We start from the raw sequence: 20,033 nt of genomic DNA on the forward strand, positions 1-20,033 counted from the left end.
CTCCTAGCTCCTTAAATTCATTTCGTAGGACCTCATCCCTTTTTTTTACCTATGTCGTTGGTACCAATGTGCACCACAACAACTGGCTGTTCTCCCTCCCATTTTAGAATGTCCTGCACCCGCTCCGAGACATCCTTGACCCTTGCACCAGGGAGGCAACATACCATCCTGGAGTCTCGGTTGTGGCCGCAGAATCCCCTAACAATTGAATCCCCTATCACTATCGCTCTCCCACTCTTTTTCCTGCCCTCCTGTGCAACAGAGCCAGCCACGGTGCCATGAACTTGGCTGCTGCTGCCCTCCCCGGATGAGTCATCTCCCTCAACAGTACTCAAAGCAGTGTATCTGTTTTGCAGGGGGATGACCACAGGGGACCCTTGCACTACCTTCTTTGCACTGCTCTTCCTGCTGGTCTTCCATTCCCTATCTGGCTGTGGACCCTTCTCCTGTGGTATGACCAACTTGCGACACGTGTTTCTCACGTCATTCTCAGCATCGTGGATGCTCCAAAGTGAATCCACCCTCAGCTCCAATTCCGCAATGCGGACCGTCAGGAGCTGGAGGTGGATACACTTCCCGCACATGTAGTCGTCAGGGACAATGGAGTCGTCCCTGAGTTCCCACATGGTACAGGAGGAGCATAACACGCGACCGAGCTCTTCTGCCATGACTTAACCCTTAGATAGGCAACAATAATGTTAAAGTTTACTCACTGTTAAAGAGAAGAAAGAAAAACTACTCAACAATCACCAGCCAATCACTTACCCCCTTGGCTGTGATGTCACCTTTCTGTTTCTTTTTACTTCTTTTTTGCCTTCTCCCTGTAGCTGCACAAGCTCGCCTTTATAGGCCTCCGACCCCGGACTCCCGCTGCTCCAACTGCCGCCGCCTCACTCTCCCGCTAGGCCTTTATAGGCCTCCGACCCCGGACTTGTGCTGCTCCAACTGCCGCCGCCTCACTCTCCCGCTGGGCCTTTTATAGGCCTCCGACCCCGGACTCGCGCAGCTCCAACTGCCGCCGCCTCACTCTCGCTGGGCCTTTTATAGGCCTCCGACCCCGGACTCGCGCTGCTCCAACTGCCGCCGCCTCACTCTCCTGCTGGGCCTTTTATAGGCCTCCGACCCCGGACTCGCGCTGCTCCAACTGCCGCTGCCTCACTCTCCCGCTGGGCCTTTTATAGGCCTCACCAACCCCGGACTCGCGCTGCTCCAACTGCTCCAACTCCAACTAACGTAATGTAACATTATCTAATTATAATATACGAATGATGTCATGTTATGCATGCAGCTTCTGTGCTACTCTCAGGTTAACAACATAAGAACATAAGAAATAGGAGCAGGAGATCTAGCCCCTTCCCTGTCTGCTCCCCATAAACCTTCACTCCCTCGTCATTCGTCTATCTTCCACATAAATGTACTACCATCTGTACTACTATATGATGCATTAACCTGTAATGTCTCTCGGTGTCACATTTATTGTAGTAGTGCTTCTCCTCTACGTATGCCAGCGCAGTGCAAGATTCATGTGTATCCTTCTGTTCTAATAAGCTCAAGATGTTCAATTGTGTTTTGCAGGTTGCCCAGCACCAGAGGTGCAAAGGGAGGCCACACTCTCACCTGCCCTGCACCAGCAACATTGGAGATGCTCATCACCACAGGTAGTGAGGAGGAGGGGGAGGTGCATGAGACCACTGAGCCTGAGGTGGAAACAGAGGAGGATGCCCCTTGCATTCCTTTTACAGTTGTACCTGCGGCCACTTCGTCTTCGACAGAAGAAGTAGCGGGACCAAGCGGCTTGCAGCCGGCGACGCCAAGGCATTTATTCATGCGCATGCTGACTCCACGGAGGGGGGGGGCGGAAATGTGGCTGCAGGTAGGGAGGGGGGTGTTTTATTGTTCTTCTTGTTGTTGTGGTTTATTGTTGGGTGATTGTTGGGGGGGAGGTGAAGTTACAATTCAAAAAAAATTAGTTCCATTATTGTTAAATTAATAAAAAAATTTATTGAATTTTACAATTGTTGTGCAGTGTCTTCTAATAACGTAAGGTAAGGTAAAACGGATACAATTGTTGGAAAACAATGGCCAGGCCAGGCCAGGCAAGGATGAAACATAATGCAACTGCAACTGTTGTCTTTCCGTAACTGTAACTGTCACTAATGTAAGTTCATGCAATGCATTCATTTATGAGCTGCTGATGCAAGAGTAACTCCCACTGGGTTTTTCCAGTCTTGCGGGGGGGGGGGGGGGGGGCGTGAGAGCATGGGTTCATCGCCAGGCTGATTGTCCTCTTCGAGGTCCTCATCAACCTCCTCCTCCTCCTCCTCCTCATCTGCCTCTTCCGCCTACACTCTTTTCTGAGGTGAACCAGCAGCCCCATCTGGCAATTGTTGTCCTCTCCTTATAGCTAGGTTATGCAACGTGCAGCACACCACAATAAACTCAGCGACCTGGTCAGGGTAGTATTGTAGGCTGCCTCCTGAGTGGTCCAGGCATCTGAAGCGCTGCTTCAGCACTCCAATTGTCTTTTCGACTATATTAAATGTAGCTATATGGCTTTCGTTGTAATGCTTCTCAACTTCCGTCTTGGGATTACGCAGGGGGGTCATGAGCCAGCTGGCAAGGCCATATCCTTTATCCCCCAGCATCCAACCGTGATCTTGTGGCTGACTGTTAAACAGGTCAGAGACAGTGCTCTCACGCAAGATGTGCGCATCATGGATGCTGCCTGAAAAATTAGCATTTACTGCCATGATTATTTGGTTGTGGTTGACAATGAGCTGCACATTCAGGAAGTGGAATCCCTTTCGGTTACGAAACACCTCCGCATCCTGTAAAGGTGCTCTCAGGGCAATGTACGTACAACCTATTGCTCCCTGCACCTTGGGAAAGTTTGCTTTTCTCGAGAAACCCAAAGCCCTCCCGGTCTGTGCCTCTCTGGTCATAGGAAAGCTTATAAAGTCTATCCTGTGTGCGTAAAGGGTTTTAGTCACCTGTCGAACGGAGCAATGTGTGGCGTGCTGAGAGATACCACAGATGTCACCAGCTGAGGCCTGAAAGGAGCCCGATGCATAGAAGGATAGTGCGGTCTTGATGGTGCTGGTAGACTGCAGATCTCCCTTGATGAGCTGGCATATCTCAGCAATGACCTCCTTTCGGAAGCGCAGCCTCCTAAGGCACGTGTTATCAAACAAGTTCAGGTATGATTGTTTTTCCCTGTAAGTTCGTCGGGTGTTCGGTCTCCTCTTCGCATTAGTCTGCCACCTCTTTGATTGGGCTCTTCACTAAATCCAACTTCAGACTTCAGCATGTGAGCATTTACAAATAATGGTAGAGAAGTTACAGACCCCATCACTATCGCTATAAATATAAATGTGAGCAGATCAGTCAGTAAATAAGGCCCTTAAATAACTCACAAATTACAATTATCCTGATAAGCCCCTTCTTCAACGTTCAAAATGGCGTCCATAGTACCGAGTTCTGTGAAGATAGCCAGGTAGGAGCAGCTCTTCTTCAGCAATCTCCTCGCCGAGCAATCAGCCCAGCGTGGGCGATGTGTCGAAAGTTACGGAGGGCGATCACCTCGGCGATGTAAAATTCTTGTGTGCGAAAGTTGGGCCGGCGATCTTTAGACAATGTCCCGGCCCAACTTTCCATTTTTCAGGTAAAATGGATGATACCCTGCCTATTTGGGCGATAGCCCAGCGATCTTCAGTGGAAAGTCTCCGCTCAAAAGCCTATGTGAACTTTGTGAGCACTGTCAGCGTAGTGAACGATGAGCGCCGTTCCTTTGCCGCTGACTGCAAAATCCGGGCCAATGTGCTTGCACATATAAAAAACAATTGATTATCATTTTTGTGTCCTTTTCCGCATGCGCACACGATCCTCTACTGAGCATGTGCGCTGTCAATGAGGCCACGCATGCACAGTACCTCATGGTTGTGGCTGCAGTGCAGCATAGGCCATGCTTTCCTCAGCTCCATGGGAGTTCTGGATCAATATTGGCCAGAGGGAGAAAGGAGGATCGAAAGGGGAGAGAGAGAGAGAGGAGAGGATCAGAGGGAGAGAGAGGGAGAGCGAGAGGAGGAGTTAGAGCAGGAGAGGGGGTGGGGGGAGAAAGAGAGAGGGGGGAAAAGGGAGAAAGGGAGGGGAGGGAGAGAGAGAAAAAGAGAGGGGAGAGAAAAGGGGGAGAGAAAGAGAGGACGGAATCGGAGAAGGAAGTGGGGGGAGAGAGAGAGAGGGGGAGAAAAAGAGGGGGAGAGAAAGAGAGGGAGAGGGAGAGAGGGGGCTCAAAGAGAGAGAGAGCGTGAATCGGAGGGGGCGAGAGAGACAAAGAATCGGAGGGGTTAGGAAGAGAATCAGAGGGGGAGAGTGAGGAGGTCAGGAACTCTGGGGGAAGGGGGTAAAGAGTACGAAGAGCACAGTGGGGGTGGGAGAAGAACATGATCCAGGTCCAACCCCACCCCCTTTACACCTGCACTACGTTCTCCCTCTCCTCCCCCTACACCTGGTTGATTTATCACAACGCTCGGTGCGTGTGTGGCAAGTGACATCATTGGACTGGACGAAATCTGAAGTGGTGACACTGTCACTATTCCATTCATACCCAATAAACCTGTTAATAATCCATGACCCACACACAATGACCCATCTATGGGGGTGGGGAGGAAGGTCAGGAACTTGTTGGGGGAGATGGTCATGAATAGGGGGTAGGGACCTGGGCAGGGGGGGGGAAGGTCAGGATGTCGGGATGGGAGGGAGAAGGTCAGGAATTTGGGCAGGGAGGGGGAGCAGGTCAGGAAACTGGGGTGGGAGGGAGGTCAGGAATTTGGGCGGGGGAGAAGGTCAGGATCTCGGGTGGGGCGGGGGGAGGCGAGATCAGGCACTTGGGACGGGGAGAATATCAGAAACTTGGGGGGAGTTGGTCAGGATCTTGAGCAGGGGGAGGACGTCAGAAATTTGGGCAGTGGGGGCAGGAACTTGTGGTGGTGGGAGAAGGTCTTAACCCATGAGTGTGAGCCCTGTCTGTTCCAAGTGAGTTCTGTTCTGTCTGGAGTCAGCATGGTTCAAATTGCACTTTGCAAAGTAGCTAATTATGTAGGCAGGAAGGATCTAATTACACATTCTAGAGAAACTTCTGGGTGTGTCTTGTCCACCACGGGGACCAATCAGCAATCAGGACTTGTCATCAAAGGGGACCAAAGAGAGCTTTTGGTGTTGCGAATAAACACGTCCTATAAAAATGTCTGTTAGGATAAAATTTAGCAAGTTTTTTTGTCAGTAGGGTGTAAAATAAAAAGCTATGAACCATAAATTTCTTTCGAGAGGATCAATATGAAAGTCTGTAGTGAATGCTATGCTTCCTTTAAATCATCGGGCAAATTTAAATTTCACAAGACAATTAATGAATCTATAAGAGGAGAAACAAAAATCACAATCTTGAAAATAGGAATTACCGCAAACACTGGTGTACCTAAGGCTACAGTTATACTGTACCGACTGATCTGAACTTGGGTACTTGCATAATTTGCAGAACTCCACTGGCAGATTGTAAATTTTAAATGTGTTGTGAATACAGATGGAAGCGCTACATTCTCAATAAATTTATATCAGCTCCAGGTAACGTTATAAAATATCCAAGAGCTCCAACAAACCACCGAGTACCTTTAGACATAGCTTGAAACACCAATGAAGTTGTACTCCATGCAGTGTCAGGCTAGACCAGTGCAAAGCCCCCCACTGGAGGGACTTCACAACATTTGGCTTTACTGTACTCTGGAGCCATGTTGTCATTTTTGCATCGATGTGCACCTCAAGCTGCTTTTCATCCACGTGAAAATCGAGATGTAACCTTATTGTGATTAAAATGATAAAGACTAATATTCAGAGTTTCTGACACAATATAACTCTTTCGCTCCTAAATCCTTTCATGGGCATGGGGATGCACAAGATAAGTGATTCATTTATCTATCACAGTCTTAAACAACCAGCATTCTGCTACCAGTTGATGTTTACAGTTATAAAAATGTTAAGTTTGTCGCTGGTTTCAGAGAATAAAATTGTTCTAAACTACATATGCTGGATGCTTACTATACCATACATACTGAAACTTTACAGTGTTGATAGCTCACAATGAGCATCATTGCTTTCCCAACTGATAGCATATTCTGCTTCATTCTGAGTGCCAAATCTTTTTTTAAAAATAGCTTCTTCATTTTTTCCCACTAGTTATATTAACAACATCTAAATAAAAAAGTGCATGCAGAAGTTCAGGAAGAGTTTACATGCTATGAACTTGGTCATTAAGGAGCTGAAGGTTCATTTGTAGTTCAGATCCTAAACAGACTTCACCTGGCATGGGTAAAAACTGAAGCATGCAGCTCTTATCGTGCTGCTTGTTAGCGTTAATTATCCCCAACAGCTTGTTGCATCTAAAATAACTACTGGTCATAGTTAAGGCCTTGTTAACCTCAGGAAGTGTGATTATGATTCTACTCACTTACTGTTGATGTTAAAGTTGTTTTGTTATGAGTGGATCTCCCATGACATTGCTTATGCGGGAAGGGGGTGGTGAAAGGGCTGGGAAGGGTCAGGGTGACTGAAAAGGCAGTAGGGGTCCAGGTGGAGGGGCAAGCCACTGACCCTGCAGTTTTATTCTGCATCAAGTTGGCCTGCTCCCAGGTTCTCAATACTCAGTCGTGAACATTATATTTTTTTTAATTGAGTGGAAGTGGGGCCTGGGAGTGAGGTAGAAGGTGGGGTGCCTCACGGAGTTGGGATAAGGGCTGGAGGAGCAGGCCAGAGACCCCATGCAGCCAGGGAAGGAACAGGACTAGAAGCTAAAGAGGTCAAAGCGTGAAAAGCTCGGAGAAACCACTGGTGGGTGTCTTGTGAGAAGTGTTTACATTGGAAATTCTCATTATGTTTACATAGGCAGTTCCAATTATAAATGTTGACATAAAAGCATTACGTAAATTGTTACAGCAGGAGGTTGGACAGGATGTACACACCGACACAAGACTTTTAATAATATGTGTAGATGCTCTTTTCATTTTTCTGCTCAATTAGGATTTCCCCAGGACAGGTGTTAACGCCTTTCAGAGCTAAGGAGATAGAAAAAAATTAGTAGAGCGGGAAAAAAAAAATTGAGCTAGAATTTCCATCCACTCATAGGCAATGGGTAGTAAATCTAAACCAAAATCCATGTGTGTGTATTTTCCAAAACACCTGGCTGGCAAACCTGTTCACAACCCTCTTGTTTGAGCATGAGAACTAGGTCTCATGGCTCTCCTTTGTTTCTTTCTTGGGGAGATGATGCTGGCCTCTGCTTGGTACACCTCTTGACAATATCACTATAATTAGGTGGTCAACCTTTGCTGGTTGATGGCCATGAACTATGTCACATCAACCTAGCCACCTAAAAATGTAATTTACATAAGATTACATTGGATATAATGCACAGAAACAGAAAGACTATTCGGCCCAACCAATCCAAGCCAGCATTTATGCTCCACTCAAGCCTTCTCCCGTATTTCTCTATCATTTAACTCTATCTCCATAACCCTCTATTTCCTTCTCCCTCATATGCTTATCTACCCCTCCCATAAATACATCTATGCTATTCGCCTCAACCAGGGAGTTCCACATTCTCACCACTCTCTGGGTAAAGAAGTTCCTTCTGAATACCCTATTTGATTTCTTGTTGATTATCTTGGCCTCTAGTTATGCTCTTCTCCACAAGTGGAAACATTCTCTCTATCTACTCCATCAAAACCCTTCATAATCTTAAAGACCTCCAATTTCTACAAGACAAAAGACAGTATTAGCTTCCATGAAGACTCAGCGTTTATTCACCAAGTAGCCGACACAGAATAGACAAGTCCTATGTGTGAGTCTTGGGGCTAGACTTTCCATTATTGTGCAGATTGGCCAAAAATGGGCGTTATTTCCAGCGTTGGCGTTTATTATGGGTTTTGAGATCGCCGGATTATCGCCCATTTTCAAAACCCCAACTTTGCACTTTATAAAATGGGCGTTACCGCAAGCGATGTGAAATGGGCGTTAGCGGTAAATTTTTTGACCTTCTGCCGTAAAATGTTGACATCCATAGCAACGCCATGACAACAGTCGTTTCCCACGTTTCAGGAGGTCAAGGGTCATCAATACATGCGCAGAAGAGAAGAAAGAGAGGGAGCAGAGAGGAACTGAACGCGTGTGTGGGTATGTTGTGTGGTTGTTTCGCTGTTGTGGGAGGTAGGAAAGAGATTTAGCAGCAGTAAAAAGAATTTAGAGCACAAATAATGTTGTTTGCAAGGAGATTTTGGGAAAAAAAATATAATTAAAATGGAAGGCATGGAGGAGGTGACACATCACAATGTGGAGGTTGAGGACGCTGGTGAGAGCCGTGAGGTGGGAGAGGAACTAGAAGTGGGAGGACAAAAATGAGCTCGGAGATTCTCCGACGAGGCAAATGCCTCCCTCCTGCAGGAGGTGGAGTCACGCTGGAATCAATTGACCCGGGGTGGGCATGGGAAGCCCACCCCAAAGGTTTACCAGAAGATTTGGGCCAACATAGACGAGGTGGTGTCATCGGCGACGAACGAGGTGTGTGAGGGCAACCACTGCCGCAAGCGCTGGAACGACCTTGTCGGTTCCACCAGAGTAAGTATTACATTTACTTATATATTTATATTGTTATATATGTAAACCTGTAAATACCTTGTTTAACCACCAGAGGGCTTATCCCCTGTAGTCCGAAGGGATCCCACAATCCCTTGGGAGCACCTGTACATAGGAAGGCCTCACAGGCTGGAGAGGCACTCTGGAGCCCTGTAATAAAGGGCTACGGTCACACCTTACTTTGAGCTCACAGTATCTGGTCAGACCCTTTATTCAATACATAACATATATAATTTGAGTTACAAGTGTAATGAGTGATTAAAATCAGATGTGATATCTTGCACTTATACCGGGAATGTTTTACTCAAAGCCTGCGTTTACGATGTACGTTTTTAGATAAATGATGATAATTATAATAATCATGATTACATGATTACATAAATCCTTGCCAGTGCACCAAGACCTAGCTTTGTCAAGCCCATGTGGTGGCTGGTGTGCAACGGCCACCACACGTTAAAAAAATCCACGCACAGGCCTCTTTCACCCTTCAAGATGTAGTTCGGGATCTGGAATATTAGGTCCTTCATTGAAACACCTGTGAACTCATCCCTTTTTGGCGTGAAAGCAAATCATCCTCGTTTCGAGGTACTGCCTGTGATGATGATGTGTTGTATCAGTCTCTGTGACAGTACCAAGCAATGATCTCATGCTATGTCGTGCTGTTGTTAGCTCTTGCAGAAGAAGCTTTCGAATAATAGGGCCGAGCAACGGCGCAAGGGTGGGGGGCCACCAGTCATCAGCGAGCTGACAGACATCGAGATGCGGGTGCTGGTACTACCGGGGAGCCATCCCCGGTCGGCCACGCAAGCAGCAGCAGAACCTGATGTGATGCCACGTGAGTAAAGTATACACCATTGCGTGATATAAAGTCAATAGATGCCACACTCACTAATATCTGAACAATAATATAGGATAGATGATTGATAAAAGTGTTATCTAAATAATGATGGCCTCATGAAAATCATTGTAATGCAGAATTTGGTCATGGTCATGAAATGTGATGTCTGTGATGATTTTGATAGCGGTAGTGCTTTTGTTGTGCATATGCTGTGTGTAGCATTGGAATCACCTTGTGACCCTAGCACCCCCTTCTCCTCTAATAACCTAATTTATGTTTTGTAGCTTAGCCAGCAACGTGGCCCCATGCAACACCACCGAGCCCAGAAGCTGCGGGTCCAGTGCCGGACTCGCCGGGGGATCGTCAATCTGGTGCTGAGAAGCCCCGAATCTTGCCCGTGGAGCTGCAGGGTGTCTTCTCCACTGATAACAGTGCCGACTTTGAGGCGCCTGCATCGACAAGCTCCATCATCTATGCAACCCCGATGACATCTAGTGCTCCTGCGGCCATGTCCTCCTCCACCTTGGAGGTAGCGGGCCCAAGTACCTTGCCGCAGGCCATCCCAAGTGTTTCCATGACGGCGCGGATCCTGCGGAGGTTGGTTCAACGCAGCAGGACTGCTCCACGAGCGGCAGATCTGAGCGGGGACTTCGTACACTTGTTCAGGAGGAATGTTGACATAGGTCAGCAGATCCTACAGAAAATGGGCGGCATATCCCAACAGCTGGCCAGCATGTCCACCACCATGACCGAGTACGTGCCGTGGATGGCAGAGACCCTGAAGGTGATAGTCAGAAGCAATGGTGCCAGTGGTCCCGGAGTGTGGCACTGCACCCCAAGGTGTCGCACTCCCATTACCAACGACACATGCGAGCCAGGAGGAAGATCTTGCTTCTGGCTCAGAGGACGTTCCTTCCTCGGGACCGTCCTCTCCAATATCCGGCCAACCAGTGGTTCTGCCGACATCCCCCCAAATGAAGCAGCGCCTGAGGAGCAGTTCGGCAAGGCGGCTATGGAGTCGAGAAGGGAAGGGGAAGGGATAGAGGTGGGGAGGAGAAGCGGGGGGGGGGGGGGGTGAGAAACGAAAGTGAGGTGCATGGCCGCGGGAGTTGTATTGGTCACAGTATTTTAATGTCGTTGTTGCTATTTTGTTGGGAGGTTTGGGGGAAGGGGGGGTACCTTGTTTTTTTGCATTTGTGTTCTATGTTTATGAAGTTTTGTTGGAAATGGGAAAAATTTAATGAATGATATGGTTCAAATTTGTTGTGGGGTGGGGTAGGATGTTTTTTACAGTTATAATTATGATTTTATATAAATGTTCTCATTAAATGTTTTTTATTTCACATAACCTTATTGCGCATTGTCTCAGATAGCTGCATTGTTACACACTGGTAATTCCTTAACTTGAAAGGGGATAATTCAACGTCACTTGAATAAACTTAAACTTTAACTGTCACCAAGGTAATGCACACCATTCATTTATGAGCTGCAGACACAGCAGTCTTGCAGCTTTGTAAATACCACCAACGTTATTTGAAGCAAAGCGCTCATTTATGAGCTGCAGATGTATAAGTCTTGCAGCTATGTAGCCACCACAGCCCTTTCTTGTGGTCTAGAGGGGGGCGGGGGCATGGTTTCAGCATCAGCCTGATTGTCTGCTCCGAGATCAGTGTTCACCTCCTCATCTTCTCTCTCCTGAGGTGGACCGGCAGTCTCTTCTGGCAATTCTTGTCCCCTCCTGATAGCCAAGTTGTGCAGCATGCAGCACACCACCACGAATTGAGCTACCTGCTCAGGATTGTAACTCGCCTCCTGAGTGGTTCAGGCATCTAAAACACTGCTTAAGCACTCCAATGGTATTCTCGACGATATTGCGTGTGGCTCTGTGGCTATCATTGTATCGCTTCTTGGCTTCTGTCTGGGTGTTACGCAGGGGGGTCATCAGCCAGGTGGCGAGACCATATCCTTTGTCACCAAGCATCCAGCATTGACCTTGTGGCTGACTGGTAAACATGTCAGATACAGCACACTCACGCAGGATGTGAGCATTGTGGATGCTGCTGGGAAATTTTGTATTTACTGCCATTATAATTTGCTGGTGGTCGATAACGAGTTGCACATTCAGGGAGTGGAATCCCTTTTGGTTCCGAAAAACCTCTGCATCCTGAAAAGGTGCCCGCATGGCGATGTGCGTACAGTCTATTGCTCCCTGCACCTTGGGGAAGTTTGCAATTCTGGAGAATCCTAGAGCCCTCTCAGTCTGTGCCTCCCTGGTCATAGGGAAGCTGATAAAGTCCATCCTGCATGTGTAAAGGGCTTCAGTCACCTGTTGAATGCAGCAATGTGTGGCATGCTGAGATATAGCGCAAATGTCACCAGCTGAGGCCTGAAAGGAACCCGATGCGTAGAAGGCAAGTGCCGCAGTGACTTTGACCTCAACGGACAGTGCGGTCCTGATAGTGCTGGCAGGCTGCAGATCTCCCCTAATGAGCTGGCATATGTCACTGATAACCTCTTTCTGGAAGCGCAGTCTCCTAAGGCATGTGTTATCAGACAAGTTCAGGTAGGACCACTTCTCCTTGTAAGTGCGTGGGGTGTAAGTTCTTGTCCTTCTCAGCAGTCTGCCACCTCTTTGATTGGGCACATAATGCTCTTCAATATACCTTCTGCCATCTCTAGCCTGCAGCATGTGCGTAATCATCAAGACAGGCTGAGAAATTACAGGCCCCATTACAATCACAATCAGTATTATGCCTATTGTTTACAAACAATAAATTTACCTACTAAAACACTTAAAATAAATTCAAATCGTCCACAGTATGATAAGATGTTTGTTCAGATGTTCAAATCACCTTAAAAGAACTCCACAGTACATCAAAACTCCTCAGAAGTTGAAGCAGCCTTTTATACAAACCGACCTCCTATTTACAAAATGGCATCCATACCGCTGGGTTTAGTTCAGGTGAGAACAACTTGTTCTCAGCATTTTTTTTCGGTGAGCAATATTTTCGGCAATATATGGGTGAGGTGCCGAAAGTAATGCTCGGTGATATCATAGGCGTTAGTTTCACCCATTCTGATCTTTACGGCAGAAAAAAGTGGGCAGGCGGTATTATTAATTGTTGGCATTAACTATATATCGAAAGTAACGCTGGACGATAAGTGAGTGATACATGGGTGTTAGTTTCCATTTTGTTGCTAAATGGGTGACATCTGGGCGTTATATCTCAACTCAGCATTAAAATGGACGTTAAGTGGGAGTTATTGATGCAAAAAAAGTGGAAAGTCTAGCCCTTGGTCTGCAAGTTGGCTAATCTCAGCTACAATTGGCCTTAGGCCTTAGTGGATTAGGGCAGGAAAAATTGTCAGGTCCCTGCTCCTGATCACTACCCAGTGACCCTTGCTGGAACTGTGCAGATAGATATCAAGAGATCAGGCACTACTTCGATGCCCTAACTGATCAAATCATGTGTTAATTCTTACAGAAGATACTTCAGGGCAGCCAGTACCCATGGAACACCAGGAACGGTAGCATGGTGGTAATGTTACTGGAATCTAGTAATCCAGAGGCCTGGACTAATAATCCAGAGGCATGAGTTCAAATCCCATAGCAGCTGGGGAATTTAAATAAATCTGGAATAAAAAAAGCTAGTATCAGTAATGGTGACCACGAAACTATTGGATTGTTGTAAAAATCCATCCGATTCACTAATATCCTTTAGGGAAGGAAATGCTCCGTCCTTACCTGGCCTGGCCTTTATGTGACTCCAGACACACAGCAATGTGGTTTACTCTTAACTGCCTAGCAAGCCACTCAGTTGTAACAAACTGCTACAAAAAAAAAGAAGAATAATAAAATCGGACCTCCTGGCATCAACGTCGGCACCGGCTTCGGACACGACAAAGACACACCCACCCTGCAAAGTCCTCTTCACTAACATCTGGGGAGATCTGTCACAACAACAGCAACAGCTTTACATGGGATATTCAGCTAATGTCTAGACTCCTCCATCACCATCCTTGGATATGTCTTGTCCCACTGGCAGGACAGACCCACCAGAGGTGGCGGTACAGTGGTATACAGTCGAGAGGGAGTGGTCCTGGGAGTTCTCAACTTTGACTCCAGGCCCCACAAGTCTCATGGCTTCAGGTCAAGCATGGGCAAGGAAACCTCCTGCTGAATACCACCTAACGCCCTCCCTCAGCTGATGGACACCACTTGGAAGAAGCACTGAGGGTAACAAAGGCACAGAATGTACTCTGGGTGGGGGACTTCAAGTAGCACCACTACAAACCGAGCTGGTTGAGTCCTGAAGGCCATAGCTGCCAGACTGGGCCTGTGGCAGGTGGTGAATGAACCAACATAAGGGAAAAAGCGACTTGACCTCATCCTCACCAATCTACCTCGAATGTGGCCTCAATCTGTCCATGGCAGCATTGGTAGCAGTGACCACCGCACAATCCTTGTGGAGACCAAGATCCATCTTCACACTGAGGCCACCCTCCATCGTGTTGTGTGGCACTATCACCATGCTAAATGGGATAGATTTAGAACAGATCTAGCAGCTCAAAACTGGGCATCCATGAGGCGCTGTGGGCCATCAGCAGCAGCAGAATTGTATTCCACCAAAATCTGGAAGCTCATGGCCCGGCATATCCCTCATTCTACCATTACCATCAAGCCAGGGGACCAACCCTGCTTCAATGAGGAGTGCAGAAGTGCATGTCAGGAGCTGCACCAGGCGTACCTAAAAAATGAGGTGCCAACCCGGGAAAGCTGCAACATAGGACTACATACATTCTAAACAGCGAAAGCAACATGGTATAGACAGAGCTGAGCAATTCCAGAACCAACGGATCAGATCAAAGTTCTGCAGTCCTGCTACATCCAGTCGTGAATGGCGGTGGACAATTAAACAACTAATAGGAGCAGTAGGCTCCATGAACATCCCCATCCTCAATGATGGCAGAGCTCAGCATGCAAGTGCAAAAGACAAGGTTGAAGCGTTTGCAACCATCTGCAGCCAGAAGTGCTGAGTGGATGATCCATCTCTGCCTCTTCCTGAGGTCCCCATCATCACAGAAACCAGTCTTCAGCCAATGTGATTCACTCAACGTGATATCAAGAAATATCTGAGCACACTGGATACAGCATCCCGGCTGTCGTGCTGAAGACTTGCGCTCCAGAACTAGCTGCGCCTCTAGCCAAGCTGTTCCAGTACAGCTACAACATTGGCATCTACCCGGCAATGTGAAAAACTGTCCATGTATGTCCTAACGACAAAAAGCAAGGCAAATCCAATCCAGTCAATTACCGCCACATCAGTCTACTCTCAATCATCACCAGAGTGATGGAAGGTGTCATCGAGCTATCAAGTGCGGAGGTCAGGACCGGCGAGGTCCGGATGTCGGGACCAGCAAGGTCCGGAGATCGGAAGCAGAAAGGAGAGGACGGACGAGGCACGGAGGAACGGAGATGTCGGAGCCCAGAGGTGGAGTAGCACGGACAAGACCAAGAGAAGGCGCAGCATGGGCCAATAGCGAGGCTGTGAGGTAGTGAGGCTCACATTGTGTAATCTGATTTCCATGTCGAGAGAGGTCCTGTGGGAAGGAGGACAGTAGGAGTATGTTTGAGTTTGTGTGTATATATTGGCACATGCGGCGGAGCCTGGTCTCCAGTCATCTTGTCAATGAATCAAGACATTGCTCCATCAAGTCCGTGTAGTGGCTGGTGTGCAACGGCCACCCCAGGTTAAAAGAATTCACGCACAAGCATCTTCCACCATTTAAAATGAGTTCATCAGTCACCTGAGTACTCATTTTTAGTGTGGAAGCAAGTCATCCTCGATCCCGCAGGAGTGCCTATGATGACTCACCAGTGACCTACTCACCGATGCTCAGTTTGGGTTCCTCCAGGACCACTCGGCTCCAGACCTCATTACACAGCCTTGGTCCAACCATGGACAAAAGAGCTGAATTCCAGAGGTGAGGTGAGAGTAACATAAGTCATAATTACTGTCAAACAACCTATCTAGCACTGAAAATGAAGTACAAGTTGAACCTCCCTTATCCAGAACCCTCGGGACCTGGCCTGTTCTGCATAAGAGATTTTTCCGGACGAGGGGTGGTTACATTAAATTGGATGGTACAGGTACTGAGCAAGGGGATATCAGGGCTGGCTGGCTTGGGGCGGGGAATGCGGCAGAGAGAAAATGGGGGGTGGGGGATTGTGGGGTCAGGCCAGCGATTGCAAGAGTCGGCAGTGAGGAAGGACTTCAATTTGTTCATGTTGAAGTTCTGCGCATGTGCCACCCGGTGGCCGAGAATGGTTCTGGACGAGGGGTGGTTCCGGATAAGGGAGTCCTGGATAACGGAGGTTCAACCTGTATTAAAAATATGGCGTGTCATTCCTTCATCTTTTAACTGTTAAAGATTCAAAAAAACACTTATTCTTTGTACTTTTTACTTTCTGTACCTGACTTGACATTGAATTCACTATTCTAACTTACCTGGTTCAGAGTCTGCGCAAACGTTCAATCTGATTGGTTAAGGAGATACACAGTTGCTTTCACACAGGTCCCAGATGCTCTGTACAGGACACCACACTGTTTCCATCTCCCACTCCCACTTACAGCAACTTCTAGTGCAAGATCGCATGAAAAATAAACAGGCAAAGGCAAGTCTAACTAATGGCGAGAGTTGTTCATTCATTGGCTACAGTAAATTCTGGCCCATTATTTGGGGGTGGGGGGGGTGGGACAAGGTGTGGGAAGGAGGAAATCATCTACCATTCTAAGGAAGGTGCATTAGTTTTCCAATTTCTAATAGCACTGTGGGAGCATCTTCACCATATGGACTGCAGCGGTTCAAGAAGAAAACTCACCTCCACCTTCTCAAGAGCAACTAGAGATGGGCAATAAATGCTGGCATTGCCAGCGATGCCCAAATCCCAAGAATTAATTTTTTTTAATTCTCGTATTTCCATAACTTAGTATTTTTAGAGGTATCTTTATCAATATGAGGATGTTAAGTATTGATAAATGGATCATCTTTCCACCGTGTAGCCAGGTCAGGTATTGCACAACTAGCTGGAGACATAAGCTCTCTCTACTCTGCTTCAACAACATTCCTTAATGTGAAACTCAAGCGATCATTCACAACTGCACCAGGTCAAATCTTTCCATTTAGGAACACGAGTAGGTCATTCAGCCCCTCCAGCCTGCTCCGCCATTCCTTTAGATCATGGCTGATCGCAACTCCATTGACCCGCCTTAGCTCTATATCCCTCGATACCCTTACCCAACAAAAATGTATCAATCTCAGTCTTGAAGGCTCCAATTGTCCCATTTCCCACAGCAGAAGTGTTCATGGCCTCGCTGAGTGACAATTTAGGATCAATGGCTGCTGGAAAAGTGGGAAATGAGACTTTTTTTTGCTTAATTACGATAAAGTTGATAATACACAAATTCATTTCTGTCTTTAAATATGTTACAAATTTTAAATGAGCAATTTCTCTACTATGTTTTATGATATGGAGGCCTATTATCTGCACAAGCTGCAATGATAAATGAATGTTTGTAGACTGCAATTCTGTCAACTTAAAATATAGCTTTGTGTATGTGAAAGAGGTGATAGAAGCAGCTGACCTGGTATTTCAGACACGGTAACCTGGGAGAAATCACAGATGACATCAGGCAATTGGTAACGCTGGGGATCGCCTATTTCATATACAAGCTGCTCGGCAACAGTACCAAATGATACCAGTCCTCCAGTTTTCGGTGGTTTAGATAAGATGAAACTTCCATCAGAGGAACACTCAACCACTGGAAAACCAATGTTATCCCTGGAAATGGATAAGAGATCGATTTAAACACATAAACAATTTGTATTCAAGTTAAGAGAGCAGCACTGCCTAATAATAAGTCATGAAAATGTAGTAGCCTAACTAACCCACATAACGAATGAATCCTGCAATTCAAAAAGGAACAGCATAAATTGCTTAGCCAGGAAGCAGATAAGTTTGGTATACATAAAGATTTATTTTTAAAATTATGAACAGATCAGATACTTACAAGCTGGATGGGCTGTATGGTCATCTTAAATCATGTATTTTAATGTTTTATTAAATCCATTATTTTAATGATTCTGCTCTATGAATTTTCCATTTATTTTTTGGCTTGCCCTCCAGACTGATGCTCAGGTAGAACTCCACAGGCAATGCAACCCTTTGGAGCCTCTCCTAAGTGGTCACTCTTCAAGTTTGAGGCAGTGAATCTTTGGCACTAGGGCATCATAACCAATTTGTTTATGCCCTCAGATGACATCTCAATCTCCTGCCATAACTTCAGTGGGAGATCGTCAGAACCTCCAAAGAAAAGGACAATTTTAGAAGTTTACGTTATTTCTCCAAGGGTTCAGCCAATGTCTCATGAATCAAATGTGGGACCTTCCTGATTCATATGGCCCAAAATTACACCATCTGATCCATTTAACAGTTCCCACCCATTGGGAGAGCCCATCACCAATTTCTGTCTTAAATACTTTGCATCTCCAGAGCTCAGAATATTGCTGAGTCCACCATTTTAAACTGTTCTTTTGAGTCTGGGCTAGAGGCAGTGACTCCTGCTTTTCTGTGCTCAGATCAGCACACAGTGGAGAAGCATTCAGACAACACCACTTGTGTTGATCAAAGAGGGCTGGATTTCTACTATGGTTTCCAGTTAATTATGTAATGCAGGCCAAATCAAATATTAAAAACTAGATGAACAAAAGTGACAGAATGGGGTCAAAAATTACCAAGATTACAAAAACAGTCATAAAGATGACATTCTCACATTTTAGTAGTAAAGCCTTATTTAAACTGAATTAGTCTGCCTCACATTTACATACTGAATTCACTTTCAAGTTATTAAATACGCCAGTCAGTATTCCAGTATAAAGTTTATAAAAACTATCCAACTTCAATTATATATTGTTAACACTGAAAGCCTATTGATGCATTTGTTGTTTATAGCATTTTACTATCTGGTATTAAAAAAGGTGGTGGTTTAAATAATAACAAATTGCATTTTTAGCTAAAATTTAGAAGTATAGGGCCCAAGTTTCGGCCTCAGTTGCTCCTGATTTTTTGGAGCAACTGGTGCAGAACAGAGTATCTTAGAAATTCAAATTCTCGGCATTTAGTTTGCTCCAGTTCTAGTCAGTTAGAACAGTTTCACTTTGGAACAGAATTTTTTTTTCAAAAGGGGGCGTGTCCGGCCACTTACGCCTGTTTTCAAAGTTTCGGCAGTGAAAACTTACTTCAAACTAACTTAGAATGGAGAAAGTGAAGATTTTTGTACGCTCGAAAAAACCTTGTCTACACTTTAGAAAATCAGGCGTAGGTTACAAATCAGGCGTAGGGAATGGGGGGGGGGTTTAAAGGGAAGTTTACAAACATTAAACACTTCAGTTTTACAAATAAAGAGCCATCATCAATAATAAATGATAAAAACATCAATAAATCAACCAATAAATCAATCAAAAAAAATTAATAAGAAATAATTTAAAAAAAATTAATAAATAAAACATTTTCTACTTACCGACTGCAGCACCGGGAGCCCTCCAACAGCGTGCTGGGATGCCCCCCCCCAGTGTGTCTCTGTCAGTGTCTCTATCTCTCTGTCTGTCTGTCTGTGTGTGTCTCTCACTCTCTGTCAGTCAGTGTCTGTGTTTCTGACAGTGAGGGGAGGGGGAGGAGGGGGTAGAGGGAGGGAGGGGGAGGCAGGGGGAGGGGAGGGAGGGAGGCAGAGGGGGAGGGAGGGAAGGGGGAGGAATGGGGGAGGGGGGGAGAAGGGGGAGGGGGGGAAAAGGGGGAGAGAAGGGGGGGAGAAGGGGGGGAGCGGGAGTCGAGTCGGGTCGGGAGGAAGCAGGAGCTGGGCATGGGAGGAGCCTTATGCACGCAGCCCCAGTGAGGCCATTCGGCCAGGGCTAGGGGCTGCGTGCTTCGGGCCCCTCCCACACAGTTTTGGGCGCCTGGAGCTACTGCACATGCGCGCCCACTGTAGCGCGCATGTGCAGAGGTCCCGGCACTGTTTTCAGCACAGGGACCTAGCTCCGCCCCCCACAGCTCGTGCTGCGCCGCGCCGAGGGCCAGAGGACCAGCAGGGAGCCGGAGAATCTGGAAGTTTTTTTTAGGCGCACTTTGTGGCGCGAAAAACGGGCGTCCAGGTCGGGGCTGCGCCGTTCTAGTCGCGGCCCGAAACTTGGGCCCATAGTATGATAAATTATAAAGACATGGAGCATACATTAAAATCAAGAAAAATATGAGTTGCAAAAATGTTTTTGAGAGAAAGAGAAGAATGTAAAGATGGGTTTAATACCAGTCAGGAACTCTGTGCCAATCTGTAAATATTCCACCTGTACACTGGGCTCCGCACTCAATCAGGTGACCTGCAAGACTGAACACAAAATGGAAAAGTATATTCTGTAATGTTTAGGAGCATACTTCTTTGTGAGTTAAACACAAATTATCATGCAA

At 46.6% G+C, this 20,033-nt stretch overlaps 1 protein-coding gene across 7 annotated transcripts in view; it reads right to left on the reverse strand.

Moving 5' to 3' along the window:
• Positions 1 to 20,033, reverse strand: part of lratb.1 (lecithin retinol acyltransferase b, tandem duplicate 1) — a 309,269-nt gene that overhangs the window by 153,608 nt on the left and 135,628 nt on the right. For 6 of the 7 annotated variants that reach the window (XM_070871411.1, XM_070871416.1, XM_070871410.1 and 3 more), the window contains 2 exons: positions 19,876 to 19,953; positions 17,161 to 17,357 (listed from right to left, as the gene is read on the reverse strand). The exons of the other annotated variant lie outside the window; for it this stretch is intronic. In XM_070871411.1, the coding sequence (XP_070727512.1) occupies positions 17,161 to 17,357; positions 19,876 to 19,953 (275 nt within the window). The remainder of the gene's footprint in view (positions 1 to 17,160; positions 17,358 to 19,875; positions 19,954 to 20,033) is intronic. 7 annotated transcript variants of the gene reach the window in all.

This window comes from Pristiophorus japonicus, chromosome 2 (genome assembly GCF_044704955.1).
Source record: "Pristiophorus japonicus isolate sPriJap1 chromosome 2, sPriJap1.hap1, whole genome shotgun sequence".
Classification (NCBI taxonomy): domain Eukaryota; kingdom Metazoa; phylum Chordata; class Chondrichthyes; family Pristiophoridae; genus Pristiophorus; species Pristiophorus japonicus.